The 20,023-nt window shown below is 38.9% G+C and overlaps 1 protein-coding gene across 1 annotated transcript in view; it reads right to left on the bottom strand.

The window, feature by feature from the left end:
* TRAT1 (T cell receptor associated transmembrane adaptor 1) overlaps window positions 1–1,516 on the bottom strand; it is a 36,963-nt gene extending 35,447 nt beyond the window's left edge. Inside the window, exon 1 of the mRNA XM_072743492.1 lies at window positions 1,301–1,516. Coding sequence (XP_072599593.1) covers window positions 1,301–1,307 — 7 coding nt within the window. The 5' untranslated portion in view covers window positions 1,308–1,516. The remainder of the gene's footprint in view (window positions 1–1,300) is intronic.
* Window positions 1,517–20,023: the final 18,507 nt, after the last annotated feature.

Here is a 20,023-nt window from a genome sequence, read left to right as displayed (position 1 = left end):
AAGCACTATAATTAAGCAAAAGGTATAATCAGACAATGTTCAGGTTGTATGATGATAAACAGTTTAAAAACCCATGTAAAAATGTTCAGCTTCATTATAATCAAAGTAATACATTATCAACAATGGGTTGGCATATTACACCTTTATGCATAGAGATTTTTTTAGATGATTCCAGCCTGTTCAGGAGAAACATGCTAGGATGAGAGTGATTGACATCACTCTTGGAAAAGCAACTTAATAATAATGAGACTTACATTGTTCATAACCTCTCACTCAGTAATGCCAATTCTAGAAATTATTCCTAAAAAAAAACCCTTAACCTAGAAAAAGTACAGAGATGTTCATCTTCCTGTCATTTGAAATATCGTACAACTAGATACAACATAAATGTCCAACAATAAAGAAATAACTAAGGAAACTACAATTAACCCAATGGATGTCATTGCCCACATTCATCTAAAATGATTAAGCAGAAATTATCGTAAAAAGGCAAAGAGTTATTTTCTAATGTTAGCAAAAAATCTGGATATATGATTTTATGTTCATTATTATTTCAGGTATGAAAAGCAAACCATGTAGAACATATTGAATAAAAAAGTAGGAAGGAAATACAACATAATATCTCGTGTTTTTTTAAGGTGATGTGAAGTATGTAAATTTTTTGTTTCATATCTATTTCAGTTTTCCTACTTTATATGTGTTTTCTTTTACAACAAAAAGGTGTTTATTAAAGAAATTAAAAGTACATAAGACATTAAAAGAGAAATGAACCACCAACGTGGAACAGACGCTCAGCTAATTGATGGGAATTTGAGCCTTGGGATCCATGCCACGGAGACTGAGTTTTCACTGGCCTTTGGAGACTAGTCATCTCCCTACTATCGACAATTGGATTAATTTCTGGGAATATAACACAATTCTTAAACTCAAAGGAATTAGAATGTGGTTACGACTAACCTGCTTTATAATTATACAAAAGAGGAATATGCATCATCAACAAAAATTTCTTCAAAAATAAGATACTATAAATGGCTTAATTATCAGTGAACACTTACAGCTGCAACTAGCTTTATGTTATAGAACTTTTTTTCTTTTCGAAAGAATAACATATTCATTAAAATATTTCCAAGTATGTTCTAATTATACTAAAGATTATCTCACATTTAAAGATAATATGTAAACTAATTTACCTCCCAAATCTTAAATGTTTTTTTGGCTGGAGACATGGAAATTTTTTAGTGATTTTTAGTGATTTTTTTAGGCATAGGAATAGAAGAAAAGAATTAAAAATACCACTTACCTGACATGCTTCCTTTGTCAGAGAAATCCTTATGTAGCCATAAGGCAAATGTAAGGATGAAAAATTCTCCTACAAACTTTTTTTTCTAAGTAAAGTTGCTCGGTTATTTCAGAAGCAGTGTGCCAGTAAAACTTGTTTAACCATACCTCAGTTTTCTCTCTTCTGTGTCTTAAAATCTTTTGTGTGTACTTTGTTCAGTAACAAACAGGAAATGTGGTGATGGAGGCTTCTAGAGTTTTGATCTGAAACCAGTACGCTCTTAAATTTTCATGTTACATGAGAAGAAAAATCCCACAAGCCTCTGTATTCTGATATTTGGATTTTTATCAATACTTGAATCTAATTTAAAAACAATAATGAAAGCAGCATATGAATTAGCCTGGGAGGGTTCTCCTAGCCCTCTGGAGAGAATCCAGGGATCTCCTCAAAAGTGAGTTCACATGGAAACAAAATAAAATATATTAAACCGGGGAGGAAACAGTGAGAAGCCCCCAGGTGTGCTTAGCTGTTGGTTGTGCTTTCTTTGAGGCACAGTGGAGGAAAGGGGATTGATGCTTTTTGAACATTGTTATGTGCCAGATGCCTTTTTACCTGGTCCCACTGGGACACTGGGTGCCAACCTTCTTTCCTGGCAACCTTCACTCCAGCCAATGGGAGTCCCTCTGTCCAATCTAGGGCCACTAGGCAATGAGCGCCAGCTCTCAACACACAACCCAGTGTCTTGGTAATCAGAGGTTCCTAAATATTAGTGTGCATAAGTGTGATACATAGCACTGATTTAACATGCATATTCCTGAGCCCTACTGAATCTGAGTATTTGGAGCAGAGTCCAAGGATCTGCATTTTCACAAGTGCCTCCTGGTTATTTTAAGATATAGGTGTTCTCAATGATGCTCTGAAAAACTCATGTATATGTCAATGGTAGTGTTTATTTTTAGCATCAGTCAGATAAAGATGATCTGGGCTGTATCTGCGTATATGGTTTGTATGCATTTGTGTGTACATACATCTGCTGCATAATGTGTGTCTATAGATATTTGCTCATGGATTCCACTGGTTTTAATTATAGAAAAATGACAAACCTGGATCCGGTTTACTACAAAAGGGGATGTACATAAACTTTAAGAACAACTTAAAAAATGAAGCTTTTGATGCACAGACTCAGAACAAAAATATTAAATGGCCTGCAGGATATCTTGCTGATTTCTCTAAGGTTCTTGAGGGCAGGGGAGTGTCCATCATAAAAACCCCAGCATCTGCAATAATGTCTGGCATGCTATACATCTCAATAAATATTCTCACAATTATTGAATAAATAAAAGAATGCTAATCTTCTGCTTTCTCCTTGTTCCATTAATAGAAAACAACTTCCTAGTAATGAAAATACGGTGTTCTTTATTCTCTGAACGGAGTTGACTAAAACTAACAGATTTTTCCACTTCAATCACTTTCCTCCCCAAATATTTCTTGTGAATCATTGAATCAGAATCTGTAAAACTGAAAGAGACCATGGAGATTCCGTAATCTTCTAAAAGAGCATTTTTCAAAATACATTTCATAGAATAGCCCTTTTAAGAAAATTTGAGGATAAATTCACCTCAACAGATATATCTGGAAAAGCTCTTATTTTCACTTTCATGGATGCATATAGTATATTAAAAGCTTAGGTAGGTCCTACAAAAAGTAAACCTGAATAACCACTTTAACAGAGCTTTTTCTAAACCTATTTGGCCAGAGAACTTTTTGTTCAGGACCATCCATTAGTAGGGTATCGGGTTGAATGAAGCAGGCCTCGATGCCCACAGACCAAGAGCTCAAGGGAATAGAAGTTTCAGGTTCATGGAGGGACCCAGGACAAAAAAAGAATTAGAAGGATCCAGCCAACAGTTAGGTAGGACACAGGAGTGGAGATCTATTCAGGAGGAGAGGGCCCAGTTGTGGGGCAGTTTTGAGCAGTTGAGCTTTGTGCCTAAAAGAGGACGCCTGGCAAGGAACATGGAAACCCCAGGCTCAAAAGGAAACTGCATAGATTGCCTAAGCAGGAACATGGACTTTTGAAACATGGGCAGGGTAGATGCCTATTTAGATCAGCCAGGACCTACAGAGGATATGGGAAAGATAAGGGGTCTCAGGACTGGAGATTTCTTTGCAGAAATCTGTTTCCTCCTGTTCAAGCAGGAATCATGCAGAGGATGAGGAAAGAAGGAACAAGGATGCCCTGGTTGATCCACAGAGCGCAGATCCAGAAACAAGGGTGTTCAGTGATTAGCTTTGGTTATGAAAAAGGTCGGCTTTAGTGAGAAAAATTCAGGTGGAATTCAGGTAGAATAATTCAGGCAGGAATCCTGAGGTTATCCCCAGAGGTGTATGACTAAGGACAGCCCAACAGGGATATAGACTCAAACCAAGTGAACCAGTTGGGACAGCGCCCAAAGCTGCCAAAGCTGTCCCTGCCTCAAGCCTGTGTTACACTTACCAGTCTGCAGAAATCTGGGGAAGGCAAGAACAGGGGAGACAGGCAGGAACACAGAAAGGGTATATCCTGCTCTTTCAGGTCAGTAAGGCAGCCTGTGGTACATGCTGAGTGACTACTTAATGGCTTCACAGATTTATGAACATGATGCATGATTGGCATCTCCAAAATGGTAAAACTTTAACTGATAAATCTGAACCACTTCACAATTTCTAATTATAATATTTTTGAAAAGTGATCTGCATGACAATGTTCTCCATCCTGTAGATTCATAAAATCAGGATATAGAGCAAGATTGTCCAAGGTCACATAGGAAGTCTGTGCCTGCCTGTGCATTGGATAACTCCACATATGTTTGAAATTTGCCAGGAGGATAAAAAAAAAAAAAGATAGCTTTTCATTAAATATATGTGGCTGACCACATGGAGACATCAGAATATAAAAAGGCTTATGGATTTATGTTTGTTATGAAATACACTAGTGAGTACAATCAGAGATTTGAATGATGGCTTCATGAGTCATGTTCAAATAATAAATAAACATGAGGCTTCTGTAGTACTTTTTAATGAGTTGAGTTCTCAAAATGAAGTTTAGCAGATAGCTGGACTAAGCAGATCTGTCCTGACAAGCTTGAAGCAGTTAAAAATATTGTAGGAAATTTGCGGGGGGGGGGGAAAGGTGTGTGGTTCTGATGGGCACCTGTCAGGAAATGAGAATTTTAAGGTCAACAAAATTGAGGTTTTTGTTGCCAAGAGAAAATGAAAAACATATCAAAATGGCAGCTGCCATTCAAAGCTTCCACACTCAGAAAAATGGGTCATAGGGTATAGAAAGAAGACCAATTTTCAAATCTCTTTTTGATGGTCATCTACTTTTATTTTAATCTTTATCATTATAGTAATTTATTTATATCTATATATATCACAAATATATATGAATATGTATTTTTAATTTCAAGAGGTTTCAAACTGTTAGTAGTAGTTACTAATAGGGAATTACCTCGAACTTTGGATTTACACTTTATAAATTTGTCTATTGTTTAAATTATTTTCAATAATATGCACTGAATAAAATAGCTGGACTAAAAGATGCCTTATTTTTTAAAAATATTTTGTCTATTCATTCTAGAGAGAGAGAAAGTGAGCAAGAGAGTGGGGGGAGAAGCAGACTCCACATTGATCAGGGAACCCAATGTGGGGCTCAATCCCAGAAGCCAGGACCCTGAGATCATGATCTGAGCCAAAATCAAGAGTCAGATGCTTATCTGACTGAGCCAGCCAGGTGCCCAAGATGCCTCCTTATTTTAAAGGACCTCCTTTTTATTTTAAAGGACCTTTATTTTACAGAAACAACTTATCTCTCTGTGTGATTTTTCTTTATTCTGGTAAGTCATTCTTCAGTAAGACTGAAGCTGGTATGCAAACAACTTTATGAAAGACAGGATGGGAGGGACCCTGTGCTTCCAATTATGTGGTTTTAAAATATGAAAGTATTCCAAATTAATGATGATATTACAATTACATCTGATTAGACTCTACTGATGATTCATTCATTGAGTTTACGCTATAAGATCCTCCAGAAAACATAATTAATTATTTATGGTGGGAAAAAAAAAAAACAAGTTAAAAGCAATTGAACAATGCATGGATTTGGCATAAGATTCTCAGATCTTTTTATTATACTTATTATCACTTCGTAGGACCATAATTCTTGGAAAATTAAATATTAAAATAAGAGGTAAAATTCAGAAACAAGGGAGAGTAATGGCTCTCTAATTAAGACTATCTAATAGTAGGTACAGTCCATCTACCCACATGTGAAAGGCTTAAGTATTCAAATTCTCTAGGAGAAAATAATTTGCCTTATTACAAAAATTTCTATGTAATGTCCGTCCCAGAGAGAGTGCTGTTAGCGAAGTCAAAGCATTCTGAAGAAAAATTGTTCTTATTTGGAACACAACTGGCTCAAAGTAACTCCAGTTTATTTACCATAGAACTTCTCATAGCTTGGGATCCCTGGATTGCTCAGTGGTTTAGGCCCTGCCTTTGGCCCAGGGTGTGGTCCTGGAGTCCCGGGATCAAGTCCTATGTCAGGCTCCCTGTGTGGAGCCTGCTTCTCTCTCTGCCTATGTCTCTGCCTCTCTGTCTCTCTGTGTCACTTATGAATAAATAAATAAAATCTTTTTTTAAAAAAAAGAACTTCTCATAGCTTTAGTGAGCTAATATACAATTTCTCTTTTCAAGAGGTGGGTAAAAAAATTATTTCACAAGAGAAACATGCTCTTATTTTTTTTTTAAAGATTTTATCCATTCATTAGAGCATGAGCAGAAGGAGCAGCAGAGGGAGAGGGAGAAGCAGGCTCCCCACAGAGCAGGGAGCCCAACCCAGGACTCCATCCCAGGATCACAAGATCATTACTTGAGCCCAACATGGGGCTCAGTCCTAGGACCCCAAGATCATGACCTGAGCCGAAGGCAGATGCTTAACTGACTGAGCCACACAGGTGCCCTAACTCTCTTACTGTTTTTTCAAAGCCTTTTGCAGGACTATCACTTTGATGTGTGTGTTTTAGGAAACACTGGATCAAGCAACTTTTCTTCCTGTGGAATGACTCTTCTGACCTCCTCCCACATTCAGGCCTGGCTTACCCAAGGGACACCACAAATAATATCGACTTTACCACCTACATATGAATTTCCATCTGTAGGAATGTTTTGCCTGAGATTATAAAGGGATGAGTCCTTAACATTCAGATGTCCCAGGATGGGTAACACAATTAGCATCCTCAGAACAGCCTTCCCAGTGAGACTAGTTCTAGTGGACTTTCCACCCAATACAACATACAGTAGACTAAATTTTGATCAAAAGAAGAGATTTGGGAGTAGGATATTTCTAGAGGGTAAGCTCTAGTTGGAGGACCAAAGGGAATGGAAAAAGAATGGGAGGAGGGAGAAATGATACACCAGTTGGGGTCCTGGCTGGAAACACATGCAACAGTCAAAAGGGTTAGTTGAATGAGTTTAAGGAAGAGGTGCAGCCTGGGCTAATGGGAACAGGGATGGTGAAGCTCCTCTAGGTTAACAGGAGAGGGAGGGAGCCATGACAGCTCCTAGGCTGGAAGGTATGAGAGGAATGTCCACTACTGGAACCTTGTGAGATAAAGAGCTATAAGAAAGGGTTGCCTGATAAGAACTGAGTCTTTCAGTTAAAAAGAGAAACCAAACCAAAAACACAGCCATTGCCATCTGTGACCAGGCAAGAAGGGAGTTGTGGGAAAACATGCCAATTTTGTTCTTCTCTTCCCTCAACTCTCCCACCCATTTCCTCATTAATCATACCCAATGAAGTCAGAGGGAAAGGCAGCCCTCATGGACAGTCCATGGAGGTCAGCCTCCCATGGGCCAAAGAAGGGTGCAGAGTAGAGAATGGATCTGGAGTGTAAATGTGCGAAGAAGCAATGCCGAGGATGAACTTAATTTTAGACAGGTACTATCCATCCCGCCAGACATGGACTTCATCATTTTAGAAGTAGAGTTTTTCTCTAGAGCATGGAAGAGTTAAATAAGAGCAATTAATTTTGAGATTTTTAAGCTATATTCATCAGGGCAGTTTTGTTGACCCTAAAATAACACTTGAGATATCCTAAATCATATTAAGTTGGTTCTGTCATAGTAAAACAAAACTGAGGATAAAATTTAAGGATAAAAGTAAGGATAGAGGGGGGTAATGCCTAAAGCCACTATGTGAAAATTAAGAAATGCTTATTCCTAGAAAATTGTGACAGTTTGTGGACAGGAATGGCAGCAGTTTGTGGTCTTCTGACCTCTACCGTTCTCATCCTCTATTCTCCTTCACCCTTTGCTGTTTGGTAGATTATTGGCCTAAAAATGGCAGAAAAAAAATCAACAGCTCTAAAACGAGAGGTGGCAGCCTTGATTGGGGTGGGGAGGAGAAGAGCAAGGGGGAAGGATGGGTGTGAAAACCCCAACACTGCTGGCTAAAAGTGAAGCATCATTTCAGAATAAATGGGGAAAGACTACAACTTTGCTAGTCTGAAGTTACAGGCCTGGTTTAGGACAATGATCTTCCAGACAAAATTTAATAGTGAGAGCTGTAACAGGGCTGAAGGGAACTCTCTACTCATCCCCGCCTGCCACTTAATGATGCATGGTGTTGCGTCTGGGGGGAACCAAAAAAGACCAGGGTAAAACGAAAGCCAAGTATCTCTGAGAGCCGGGCTGCAATTTTGAGAGTGTTTTTCAATACAGACATACCTCAAACAGGGAAGCCTTAGAAAATTCAGATGTCTGCTCAAATCATTGGTTGACCACTAAACTATGTAAACAGGCCATGGCAGGTGAGGATGGGGAGGTGGTACAAGGAACGAATGCTAAGAAATAAAAAAACAAAACAGCAAAACTAAGCAGAAATTTCAGAAGACTTCAGAAGTTAAGTGCAGGCAAGTTACTAAAACAAAGAAACAACAACAAAACCCCACAATACAGTGAACCTTAGAAAAATGACACAGACTGCACAGTGCTACAATATGTTATCTAAAAGTTTTATTTTCAAAAACATAAATAAATAAAAATAAAAGTTTTATTTTCACAAATAAAAGTTTTATTTTCACATAACCATTACAAGATTGCCAAGAAACAGAAGAGCGCAACCCATACTCAAGAAAACAAAACAAAACAAAAGCAGCCAATAGAAACTGGCTTTTGGAAACCCAGATGAAAGAACCAAATGGAAATTCTAAAGTTGAAAAATATAATAAATGGATAAAAAATTCACTAGGGGGACTCAACAGCAGATTTAAAACAGCAGAAGCCTCAGTGAATTGAAAGACCAACAGAAGTGATCGAATCCTAATCCAAAGAGCAAAAAAGAAAGAGATTGAAAAAAAAAGTTTCAGAGATCTGTAGGACAATTTAAAGAATTCTAGCATCTATTTATTGGGACTCATAAAAAGAGAGGAAAGAAAGAGGCAGAAAATTATTTTAAAATATAGTGGCTGAGGAGTGCCTGGGTGGATCAGTTGATTGAGTGACCAACTCTTAATTTTGACTGAAGTCATGATCTCAGGGTCTTGGGATCAAGCCCTGCATTGGGCTCTAAGCCCAGCAGGGGCTTATGATTCTTTCTTCCTCTGCCCTCCTCCTAAAATAAATAAATAAATCTATATATATATATAATGGCTTAAAACTTCCCCTTTTGATGAATAATATTTATTTCCAAACTCAAAAAGCTTGATGAACACCAAGTAGATACATTAGATACATACATAAAAGAAAATGCAACTAGACACATTATATTCAAACTCCTGAAAGCCAAAGAAAAGAAAAGATCCTGAAAGCAGCAGAGAAAAAGAACTCATTGTAGAGAAGGGGAAAACAATGTGATTAATAGTTAACTCCTTTTTTTTTAATAAGGTTTTATTTATTTATTTGAGTGAGAGGGAGCGTGAGTAGGGGGAGGGAGTAAAGGGAGAGGGAGAAGCAGACTCCCCATTTAGCAGAGAGCCTGACGTGGGGCTCAATCTCAGGACCCTGGGATCATGACCTAAGCCACTCAGGTGTTCCAATAGTTAACTTCTCATAAGAAACAGTGGAAGCCACAAGAAAGAGGAATGACAATACTACACATCTGGGCAGCCCAGGTGTCTCAGCGTTTTAGCGCCACCTTCAGTCCCGGGCCTGATCCTGGAGACTAGGGATCAAGTCCCACATCGGGCTCCCTGCATGGAGCCTGCTTCTCCCTCTGCCTGTGTCTCTGCCTCCCTCTCTCTTTGTGTCTCTCATGAATACATAAATAAAATCTTAAAAAAAAATAGGAATGACATATTTAAAGTGCTAAAGGAAAAAAGTCAACCAAGAATTCTATAGCCTAGTGAAATTATCCTTAAAAAAAAAAGCAAAATAATGACATTCCTAAGATAAACAAAAATGGATAGCAAAATGGAAAAAAATGGATAGCAAAAATGGAAAAAAGCAAAATAATGACATTCCTAAGATAAACAAAAATGGATAAACAAAAATTACAGGGAAAAACTAGGGAAGTCCTTCAAGACACAGGAAATGAGACCAGACAGTAACTCAGATCTGCAAGAAGGAATAGAGGTCACCAGAAATATGTGAGCCAATGAAGATTATGTGTGTACATGTATATGTTTTTTCTCTTCCTTCCTTAATTTCTTCAATGTCAGAAGATTGTTTAAGGCATAATTCTAACACAGTATTATTAGGTTTATAATATGCATGAAGGTTCTATGTGTATGACAGTAACACAAAGGAATGTGGAGAGATGAGATGAAGTTGTGCTGGTATGCTATATTTTACTGAAATTAAGTCTGTATTAGCTTTAAGTGAATTGTAAAAGTTAAAGGTGAATATTTTAACCCCTAGAGCAACTAACAGTAAAAAAAACTTCAAACACTACATCTAAAATATTAGGGTATTAAATGGTATCCAAAAGTTTTGTTCAACACAAAAGACCAGTGGAAGAATAGAGGAACAAAAAAGAAATGAGATATATAGAAAACAAAATGGCAGATATAAGTCAACTATATCAATAATTATATTAAATGTGAATGAGCTGAATACACCACCCCAAAAGGCAGAAGTGGAATGGATAAAAAAAAAAAAACTAAAAGCAAGATCTTACTCTTTCTACAAAAGAAATACTTAAAATTCAAAGATACAAATAAATGAGGGTAAAAGTATGAGGAAAAAAATGCCTGTCTACAGTAATCATAACAGAGTTAGAGTGGCTATATTTACATGAGATGAACTAGACCTCAACATAAAGACTATTATGAGAGATGGTTTTGTTCATAATATTTCATAGTGATAATTGGGTTAATACATCAGAAAGATATACCAATTGTATATGTTAATAACAACGAAGTCCCAAAACAAATGAAGTACAACCTGACAAAATTAAGAAGAAACGGAAACTACAACAGCCATATTTGGAGATTAGCTACTTTTATCTCAGTAATCAATAAGAGCAGAGAGAAAATAAATAAGAATATAAAAGCATCGAACGACACTATTAACCAAGAAGATCTAATTGACATTTAAAGAATATTCTCTACATGGCAACAGCAAAATACATGTTTTCAAGCACACATGGAATAATATTCAGGATGGACTATATGCTATTCCATAAAGCAAGTCTTAAAAAAACAAAAGGATTGAAATAATACAAAGTACTTTTTATTGTAACAGAATTAAATCAGAAATACGAAGTAGAAAGGTATTTGAAAATCCCCAAATATTTGGAAAATAAACTACAGACTTCCCAAAAACTGATGGTCAAAGAAGAACTCACAAGGGAAATTGTGCAATGTTTTAAACTGAATAAAAATAAAAATACAATATATCAAAATGTATGAGATGTGGCTCAAGCAATTCTTAGGAGGAAATATAGGTCATAAAATGCTTCCATAGTTAAAGGTGAAAAATCTAAATCAAAGCTTGTCTTTTACCTTGACAAGCAAGAAGGAAGAAATCAAACTCAAAGTAGATAGAAGGAAATCATAAAGCTCAGAGAAGAAACCAATAGAATAGAAACAGGGAAAGATGTGAAAATATCAGTGGAACCCTAAGCTGGTTCTTTGTAATGATCCATAAAATTAATATACGTGAGTATACACCTTACAGGAAGTACAAGCATTTTAAGGAAATAGAACCAACTTTATATGCCTACAAAGTGAACACTTCAATGAAATGGATAAATTCCTAGAATGACACAATTGACCAAAACTGACTTGAGAAGTAATGGAAAACCTGAATAGACCTCTGCAAAGTAAAGAAGTAAAATGAGTGATTAAAAACAAGAGAGGAGGGAAATCGCAGTGGAGAGTTTCCTTTGTAAAATTCCATGTTATATGAATCTTTTTCAATGAGAGAAGGTAGTTCCCAGTCGTTTGCGTGAAAATGAAAATGTCTGTTGCTGGCTGTAGTTGTTTCATATTTCAGCTTAGCCAACTCCAGGCACACATTGGGCTTGACCCAGCACCACATTTATTTCCTTTTGAAAGAGCGCACAGGATACAGTGCAGCACACAGAGCAACGGAGCCCTGGTCTTGTACCTCCCAGGCTGGCTTGCACTGCTCCTGCCACGCTGCTCAGAGGACACGCAGGGTCATAAGAAATGCAGCTGAATATGTGCACAGTACCAGGGCCCAGGGAGTCCTCAGCTCTGGGCTCCTTTAAGCTTTCGCTCCTCGTAAGGCTGCCTGCTCTCAGGTGTGTGCAGCTAGCCCCAGCTCTCTGGGACAGCTCTGCCTCATAAACACCAATTATTCATTACTTGGTCCCAGCAATGGGTGTCATTGGGTCCTAGACCCAGTCCTTGGCCAGATGCTTTTTAATACAGATCTGCTCGAGTTAAATTCCTAAAAATTATTTCAGTTAATACTGCAAGGAGGACCGAACGTGGGTCAGATCATCAGACTTTCTGTGAGACTGAAGGAAATGTCAAAGAAACAGCTGTTAACTCCCTTTTTGCTCTTCATTTTTTTAAATTTAAATTTAATGAATTTACATATATTGTATTATTAGTTTCAGAGGTAGAGGTCAGTGACTCATAGGTCTTACATAATCCCTGGTGCTCATTATATCACATGCCCTCCTTAATGCGCATCCCCCAGTCATGGTAACTTCTTTTAAAAGTCTAGACAGATATCACTCAAAGATTAATAACAGATATGTGATAAGATTATAGATGATTTATTTTCTTCTTTATCGATATTCTTCTTTGGTAATTTTATAATGAGCAGCACCTCATTTTACATTCAGAAAAATAAAGCCATTTCCCAAAAATACATTATTTTTTTATAAACAAAATCACATATCTGTTCAACTGGGGAGACCAACAGTTGGCGCAGATGGCAAATACTTCCACGTTTGCCATTAACTGTCGAAATGACAAAGAATTTCATTGACCTGTGGCCATCTTACACATGACATGTCCACTTGAATAATGGAGTTTTAGAAATTACATCTTTAAAAGAATCCCACATTAGCTTTACAACTAAAATAGAGAAAGGAACCTGTTAGGAGTACATTTAATTTCCTATTTTATTTTTGCAGCAGGTAGGGGTTCCCCAGGAAGGAGACTGGAGACGGTCGTTGGCATGCAGGAGGCTAAGTGGCAGTGCCCTTGGGATTGTGTGTCCCTGGAGGAGAGAGGGCCAGGATTGGGCAGAGGGGAGAGTTACAGGGCAACGCAGTCTCCACCGAAGCTTCAGTTGACCACCAGCTCCAAGGAGATGACCTTCCAGCAGAAGAACAGTCAAGAGAGAGGGACAGAGGTAGGAGGAGCGGGGTGGCAAAATGGGCAGAGGTGCAGGTGGGGCTCTGCAGGCTCGTGATGATGAAGATGGCCCTGGGAGGGGGGCAGTCCTTGGCAGGGTGACTCTCCTCAGTTGGGGTGATACCCGAAGGGGCCTGATAGCTCGAGGGTTGCCCTCCTTCCAGCAACCCTCCAGGCAGAGGGGTGACCAGTGCTTTATTCCTGAGGGGCCCTCTGGGGCCTATATTACAGTGCGCAGTACAATCTGCAGGGCGCACGACTTCTCCTTGCCCAAGATTCTCCTTCTCCCTGTGGTCTCATTTGTTTGAAGCAACAATGTGCCAAGGCCAGGTGAAGGGCCGGGGTGGGGGGGGGTCTCAGCCGATCCTCAGAATCCTGTTCTCTGCTTTCCCGGAGCTCTTCCCTGCTCTCCCACCCTCTGCGGCAGTTAGATGAGGTCAAAGAGCCTGATGAAAATAAATAAATAAATGAATGAATGAATAAATATTTTTCCCTTCAAAAAAAAAAAAAGAGCCTGATGATGGTAAGATAAGGAGCCTGGAGGAAATGTCTGCTGCAGGAATTCTGGGGGGAAAAAAGTTGTTTTCTTTGTTAAAAGGAAAGAATGAAGCCGATGTCTCCCCTACTACCTCCCGATTCTCAGACACAGCTTGTAACTGTAGAGGTTATCTGGCAACCGAGAGGATAAAGGTCAAGAGAATGTTTATGAGTTTGTGCTGACATTTATGAGCCACTGAATAAAGCCACCAACCCACCTCTGGGTTTCTTACTCTTTAATGAAAATCACCTCTAATTGTGTAAGCAGCTAAAATAGCATATTCTGTCACTGGTAGCAAAGCATGATGAGTTGAGCTAGAAGATGGGATCATGACTACTGAAAATATAGAACTGGTTAATCTAACGTATGTGTGTGTTTACCAAACTGTGGTGTATTTTCAATAAGTCTGAAAACACTTATTGTGTTACTGAAAGACAGTATCTTCCCTTTGGGGTTTCACACTGCGTATTAGCATGAATGACATCATTAGCGTTAAGATGCTCTGTCCTAAATCTATTTCAGAGTTTATCATTCTTAGACACATTTGACCAAAAAATAACTATGAAAACCCCTTCACCTACTCTTGTGGAATGGGTTAGGAAACTTCGAGTACACACGTTCTGACCCATGGCTCGCCAACTAGCTCCCTATTTCTCTGATGATTTTCTGCAGCAGTATTCCCAGGAGCATGCAGTTCATGGTGAGTTAAGCAAAAGCAGTAAAACATGGTTACTTTTTTCCTTACGCCTGTGACTGGATTATTCAAACAAACAGAAAAAAAAAAAACTTAGCTCTGAAATATTGACGCGTCTGTGTTTTAGGATGTGGTCAAAGCTTAGCAGAGAGAAACACGTGTAGCAGCACAGTTGCAGGTCACAACTAACCTGCAAACTGTTTGCTGGTCACAATTAACATCCTGTGTCTTTACACTAATTATTTTTATCTGCCTGCAATCAGCCCCCTTTCACTCCTAGGTAGGCTTACTTAATGGGAAACAGATAGCATGTGGAGACACCCAGCCTCCTATGCTGAAGAAGGAGGGCGTCCTTTATTTTGACACAGGAAGGAAGGGTTGAGGCCACTTCAACAAATGTCCTGAGTTGCACCTGCTCATGTAGTTTCTCACCCCGGCCCCTACAGAAGGGGCTGTGAGACATCCCCCCCACCCCCAGAGTCATGCTAGTGTGAATGACGGGGAACTGGCCTTCTCTTTGACCTGCTAAGGATCCATCTCGTAGTTATTCAGTCATTCCTATCCTGAAGGATGACTCAGAACATCTCATACACGGCAAACTAACATTTTCTGAAACCCAACTTTCGATTCCTTCTCCATCTGCCACATTTTGATAACAGCACTATCATCACCCAGAACTAGAATTCCCCCTCGCTGCCTTGGCGTGTCCCTTCCCCTCAGATGGATCCAATCCATCTCCGGGTGCTGGCCTGAGAAGACCTCTTAATTCATTCACACCATCTCTCCACTGCCCCCTGTACGCCAAGCGTCATGATTTCTTGCCTAGACCACTGCCTCCCTACTTCTACCCTGATAACATTTATGATCTATTGCCCACCCATCACCCAGAATAATATTTTAAAAACTGAATTAGACCAAGTCATTCCTTTGCTTAATGGGAGCTCTCAATGACTTTCTGTTGCACTAAGAATAAAATTCCACTCCTTACTGTGCCCTCGGGCCCCACACTGGACTATGCACAGTTTTCCAACTTCAACGTGTGACATTTTTTTCCTTTTGCTCTATAGTCTAGAGCAGATTACAACCCATGGGGCAAATCCCCCCATCGCCTGTTTCTGCAAATGAAGTTTCAGTTAGGACACAGCCACATTCAGTCGTTATGGACATCTGTGGCGGCTTTTGTGCTGCAAAGCCGAGTTGAGTAGTTTCCACAGAGAACATCATATGACCTGAAAAGACTATTTTAAGTCACTGTCAGACCTGTTAGAGAAAAAATGTGCTAACCCCTCCTCTAGAGCCTCACCAGCCTTTTTTTTTTTTTTTACCTCCTTGATCAAGATAAGCTCTTTTTTTTCTCTCCAGCCTTTGCACTGCTTGGAAAGGGTAAAATGTTTCTTTATAAAGCTTCTTTTATCTCCTCAGTGGCTCCACTCAAATTTAAATATTCAGAACAGTCTTCCTTTAGAACTCTAACTGAAGTAGGGCACTCATCTCCCCAGGTACACACTACTCTATTATATCCTATTTCCTGCGTAACACATTAGAATGGAAATTACTTTGCTTATGTCTTTGTTTATGGTCTACTTTCCTCCATAAGATTCTAACCCTTAGGAAGTCAGGCCCCATGTCTGTCCTGTTCAGCACTGCTTCCCCAATATCTAGAAAGTGACGGCACATAGTAAGTGCTCAGCAAATATTTGTTGATTTTTTTAAAGTAACTATCATAACCAACTTTCCTGAGTGACAGTTGTCATTTATTTGACATCCAGTATAAATTTCCCACAGGAAATACAGTGCTTTTTCTTTCCCTTCAAAACAGCCTAGAACACATGAGAGGATGACAACAAATATTGGGACTGCTGCTCCTAGAGGTAGTCCAGTTGTTCTTCGTATTAATTCATTCATACATTTATCCGTTCAAATATTTATTGATTGCCACTGGTGGGAAGTGTGGGGCAAGACAGGATTTAATAGGCCTGTCCATTGGGCAGAAGCGGGATTATCATTATCTTAATTTGACTAAGAGATTTCGAAAGTTAGACACCATTCTGAGATTTCCCCAACCTGCTGCCCTGCTCATCCAGCCTCAAAGACTCAGCAAAAAAATGTGCAGTCAACCCCAGGTGGGAGTAGTCAGCATAGGTCTTACAAGACCCAGTGGAAACTGTTCTGTAGGACTCAGCATGGATAGATCGGTCCAGCCCAAGTATTCTATAGAGCTGGGTCAAAGTAACTCGTGTTTTTTCAGTGATTAGGAGTCTGGTTAGCTACAGAGAGGGAGGAGCAGTTCAAGATAGAGGACTTTCTGGAGTTTGGTGATATTGGGCTTGGATGTGACTGTAGTAGACAGCTGCGGGCATTGTGGTCACTGGGTATTGGTGGAACTAGAGAAAATGTCATCTGATAGCTAAGGAAAGAAAAGCACAATTTTTCTACATTATGACAACTGCTCCATCTCCTATTGCCAATCCCTTCTTTTTTAGGGATGGCCACAGCTTGCAGGTCTTGCCTTACTTGTGTTTGTAGCTCTCAAAGTGTCCGATTCAAAGATTTCACACTGTTACTCTCTTACATATTTGCTGAATTGAATAGCAAGTACACTTCGAGAGAGGGGATTTTCCCTATGATTTCATCTACGATGAATGCACCGAAAGCATTTGCGTGGTTTTTCACTAGAGTAAGGCTGGTTGGTGTTCCATGCTACTAAACCCATTCAGTTTCTGAAACTCTTTGTAAACTGTATGTATAGGTGAATTTGCAATGGCAGGAGTGAAAGATAGACCTAAGGGCTTTTGGTGTTAAGAGATAAAGCTGCCTGATAATTGCCATCTTGTTTGCAAATAGCAAAGGATGGGGTTTAGGATGATTAGCAGGCTGTAATCTCATTAACCTGCCCTTGAAATCAGTTCTACTACAAGCTGCAAGATGGATTTCCTGTGGGAAACCACCACTCTGCCCCTAACCCTCCTCCTCCCACCACTGAGTCTTAACTGGCATCATTTCCAAGAAAGCTCAGCAAACTTAGGAAACAACAACAATAATAATGATGATGATGATTTTTAAGCATCTACATTTCTAGACAAAAAAGGAGACAAGAAGGAAGGAGCCCATAAGTGCTATGTATACACTTGCTACTTGCAACTTGCATACATTGGCGCAAACCCTTTCAGCTTTAGCCTATTCTTACTATGGAGAGAGTTCCAATTTTAAAAAGGCTCTTTTGCCTATTTTCATTTTCATACTTGAGAGGCATTCCTGCTAATTATCTAGTAAATATTCAGACACATGGTTCCTATCTGCCATCATTCTTCGATCAGTGAAGACTTTGTATTAGAAATATCAAAACAAATTGCAGCAATCAATGGTTATACAAAAAAACGCAATATTGCCCTGTCATTAATAAAAGCAAAACTACTTGGGTGGAAGAGATCACAGCATAGGGACATCACTCTGTTCCAAATCCAGGTCCTCTTTCGATACCAAAATGCTGCCAGATTGAAGCACTTAAAACCATCCGGACAAAATAAAAGGCTAATAAGTCATTTTGAGAATCGTGGCTAAGGGTAAATATTGGAATTTCACAGCTGTTTCAGAAACGTCCATGATTTGAGTAACACCGAATTAATTATGTCCACAAGAAAAGTGAGAAAATAGTCTTAGGTAAGGAACTGCAGATAAATTTTTAAAAATTAAATTGCACTATTAGTAGCTCAATGTCAACTCAACTGCAATGTACTTGAGAAGAAGTCAATACTGTTCCTCTCTTACAGGTGAAACACACAAGCTCATGGTCCAGCAAAACCCTATTAGGCCAAGGTCCAACTTAGTTAGTGGCTCTATTAGTATGAAAAGAATCTGGATTTGTAGGAAAGGGTAAATGTTATAGAAGTTGTATGTAAAGACCTTTAAATTGTATTATGTAATCTTTTTAGGGCAGAGACTATTTCTGATGCATTTTTGTGATTCTCCATAATGCCTAAAGCAGTTCCATGAGTGTAGGAGCTGCCCAGGGTTTGTTTCCTAACAGAATGGACTAAATCACACTGGTAAACCGAGACGATCCTAAATTGTACAGTGACCTATCCACATTTTACACTTAAATATTGTAAAGGACTTCATTTTGTTAAATACCTTTTGTATTTTTATCTCACCTGAAATTCAAAGGTATAGAAGTGGGTAAATTAGTATCAGTTCTTGGTGAACAATAAGCAGATAATACAGAAGACTGGTTTTTGAATTATATATTCTATCAGCCTGATGTATGGTTACTATTCATCACTTAGAGCAGCGCGGCAAGCTAAAGAGATGCAGTGATCTTTAAGATACACATTTTAGAACAGCTTCAGTTTTTTTTCTAATTCAAAGATGTTTTATTTTTAACTTTAATTTTTACACTTAACTGTTATCCCTTGTTTCTTGCTTAATTTATTATACACCTATTTTGGGGGAAAATTTAAAATTTTTAAAAAAGATTTTATTTATTTATTTATTCATGAGAGACACAGAGAGAGAGAGACAAAGAGACATAGGCAGAGGGAGAAGCAGGCTCCATGCAGGGAGCCCCAAGTGAGACTCGATCCTGGGTCCCCAGGATCACACCCCAGGCTGAAGGCAGGCACCAAACCACTGAGCCACCCCGGGATCCCTGGAAATTTGTGATTTTTGAACACTTTTAGATTTACAGAATTATGGCAAAGATAGCAGAGTTTTCATATGCCTCACACTCGGTTTCCCCTACAATCCTTCCTTCCTTTGCTGTCGCAGTGGTAAGGGCTAGCATGGTGTATCTTTCTCCATCTCTTTACTTTTGACCTATCGGTATCTTTATATTTAAAATGGTTTCTCCCAGACTACATATAGTTGGGTATTCTTTTTTTAATCCACCCTGACAGTCTCTGTCTTTTAATTAATGCATTTAAACCATTCACATTTAGGAGCACCTGAGTGGCTTAGTTGGTTAAGCACTGAACTCTTGATTTTAGCTCAGGTCATGATATCAGGTCATGATTGTGAGCCCCACATCCAGCTCTGTGCTGAACGTAGGGCCTACTTAGGATTCTTTCTCTCTCTCCTTCTCCCTCTGCTCCTTTCTGCCTTCTGCTTGTGTGCATGGTCTCTCTCTCTCTCTCTCTTTTAAAAGAATTAATTAATTATTTGAGAGAGAGAGACAGTGAGACAGTACAGGCAGGACAGTCAGAGGGAGAGGGAGGGGGAGAGAATCTCAAGCAGACTCTGGGCTGAGCATGGAGCTCAATGTCAGGCCGATCCCAGGACCCTGAGATCATGACCTGAGCTGAAACCAAGAGTTGGAGGCCTGACTGTGCCACCCAGGTACCTCCCTCTCGAAAAAAATAAAAAGTTCACATTACATTTAAAGTAATTATTGAGATATATGAATTAATATCAGCCAATTTTGGAACTGTTTTCTATTGATTGCCAGAGATATCTATTTCTGCCTTTTATGCTTCAAAATGTGTATAAGTATCTTCAATTTCACTCCTCTCTTAGCATGTCAGTTATACTTCTTAAAAACATAATGTATTTGTCCTAGAGTCTGTAATATACATTTTTAACTAAATGTACTTTCAGTGAAACTATTCCACTTCATGTGTAGTGTAGGAACTTTATGACAGAGTTCCCAATTCCTCTTTCTCACCTACTGTGACATTGCTATCATCCATTTATTTACTCATAAT

The sequence above is a fragment of the Vulpes vulpes genome, chromosome 1 (genome assembly GCF_048418805.1).
Source record: "Vulpes vulpes isolate BD-2025 chromosome 1, VulVul3, whole genome shotgun sequence".
Taxonomy (NCBI): Eukaryota; Metazoa; Chordata; class Mammalia; order Carnivora; family Canidae; genus Vulpes; species Vulpes vulpes.
The sequence above is the reverse complement of the archived record's forward strand: the minus strand, read 5'-3'. Positions and strand labels throughout refer to the sequence as shown.